The sequence below is a fragment of the Gekko japonicus genome, unplaced genomic scaffold (assembly GCF_001447785.1).
Source record: "Gekko japonicus isolate JY-2015 unplaced genomic scaffold, Gekko_japonicus_V1.1 scaffold93866, whole genome shotgun sequence".
NCBI classification, from domain to species: domain Eukaryota; kingdom Metazoa; phylum Chordata; class Lepidosauria; order Squamata; family Gekkonidae; genus Gekko; species Gekko japonicus.
This window is the reverse complement of record NW_015256097.1, coordinates 1-472: the sequence shown is the minus strand read 5'-3', so window position 1 is coordinate 472 and position 472 is coordinate 1. Positions and strand designations below refer to the sequence as shown.

At 59.7% G+C, this 472-nt stretch overlaps 1 protein-coding gene across 1 annotated transcript; it reads right to left on the bottom strand.

Moving 5' to 3' along the window:
- Positions 1-10: 10 nt before the first annotated feature.
- On the bottom strand, positions 11-401 carry LOC107125461 (uncharacterized protein C15orf61-like; the record flags this gene model as incomplete). The annotated part of the gene is made up of 1 exon (XM_015428880.1): positions 11-401. A coding segment is annotated over exon 1 (364 nt), but the record flags the coding sequence as incomplete, so codon positions are not given.
- Positions 402-472: the final 71 nt, after the last annotated feature.

Here is a 472-nt window from a genome sequence, read left to right as displayed (position 1 = left end):
CGAGGCTCACCTAAGTTTATTATTTTAAGAGTCGTAAAGAAGCGGTTCTGCATCGCCAGGTCTTGGCGAGAGGCTCGGGAGCAGTGGTACTTGATGAAGGGGAAGCAGCCCGTCCGTAGGATGTGGTAGTTCGTCCCTTTCACCTCCCAGTTGAAGTTGGAGAGCCCAAACTGGTCATTGCGCACGGCGCTGTACTTGACGCAAAAGGAGGTCCAGTGGGGCAGGCCCCTCTGCAGCAGGTGCAGGCTCAGCACTTCGGAGGCCTTGGGCCTGGTGGTGCCCCCCGCGGGCAGGAGGGCCAACCGGAGGAACGCCTCGTGCAGCTTCTTCAAGGGGACCATGCCTGTGGAGAAGGGAGAGAGAGGACACCACATCCCACCAGCCTCACCGTGGGCTACAGACCCACTGTGGGTGCCATCCTCCAGGCAGGGCCTGGAGTCCTCCCAACATCGCAATTTGCAACTGATCTTCC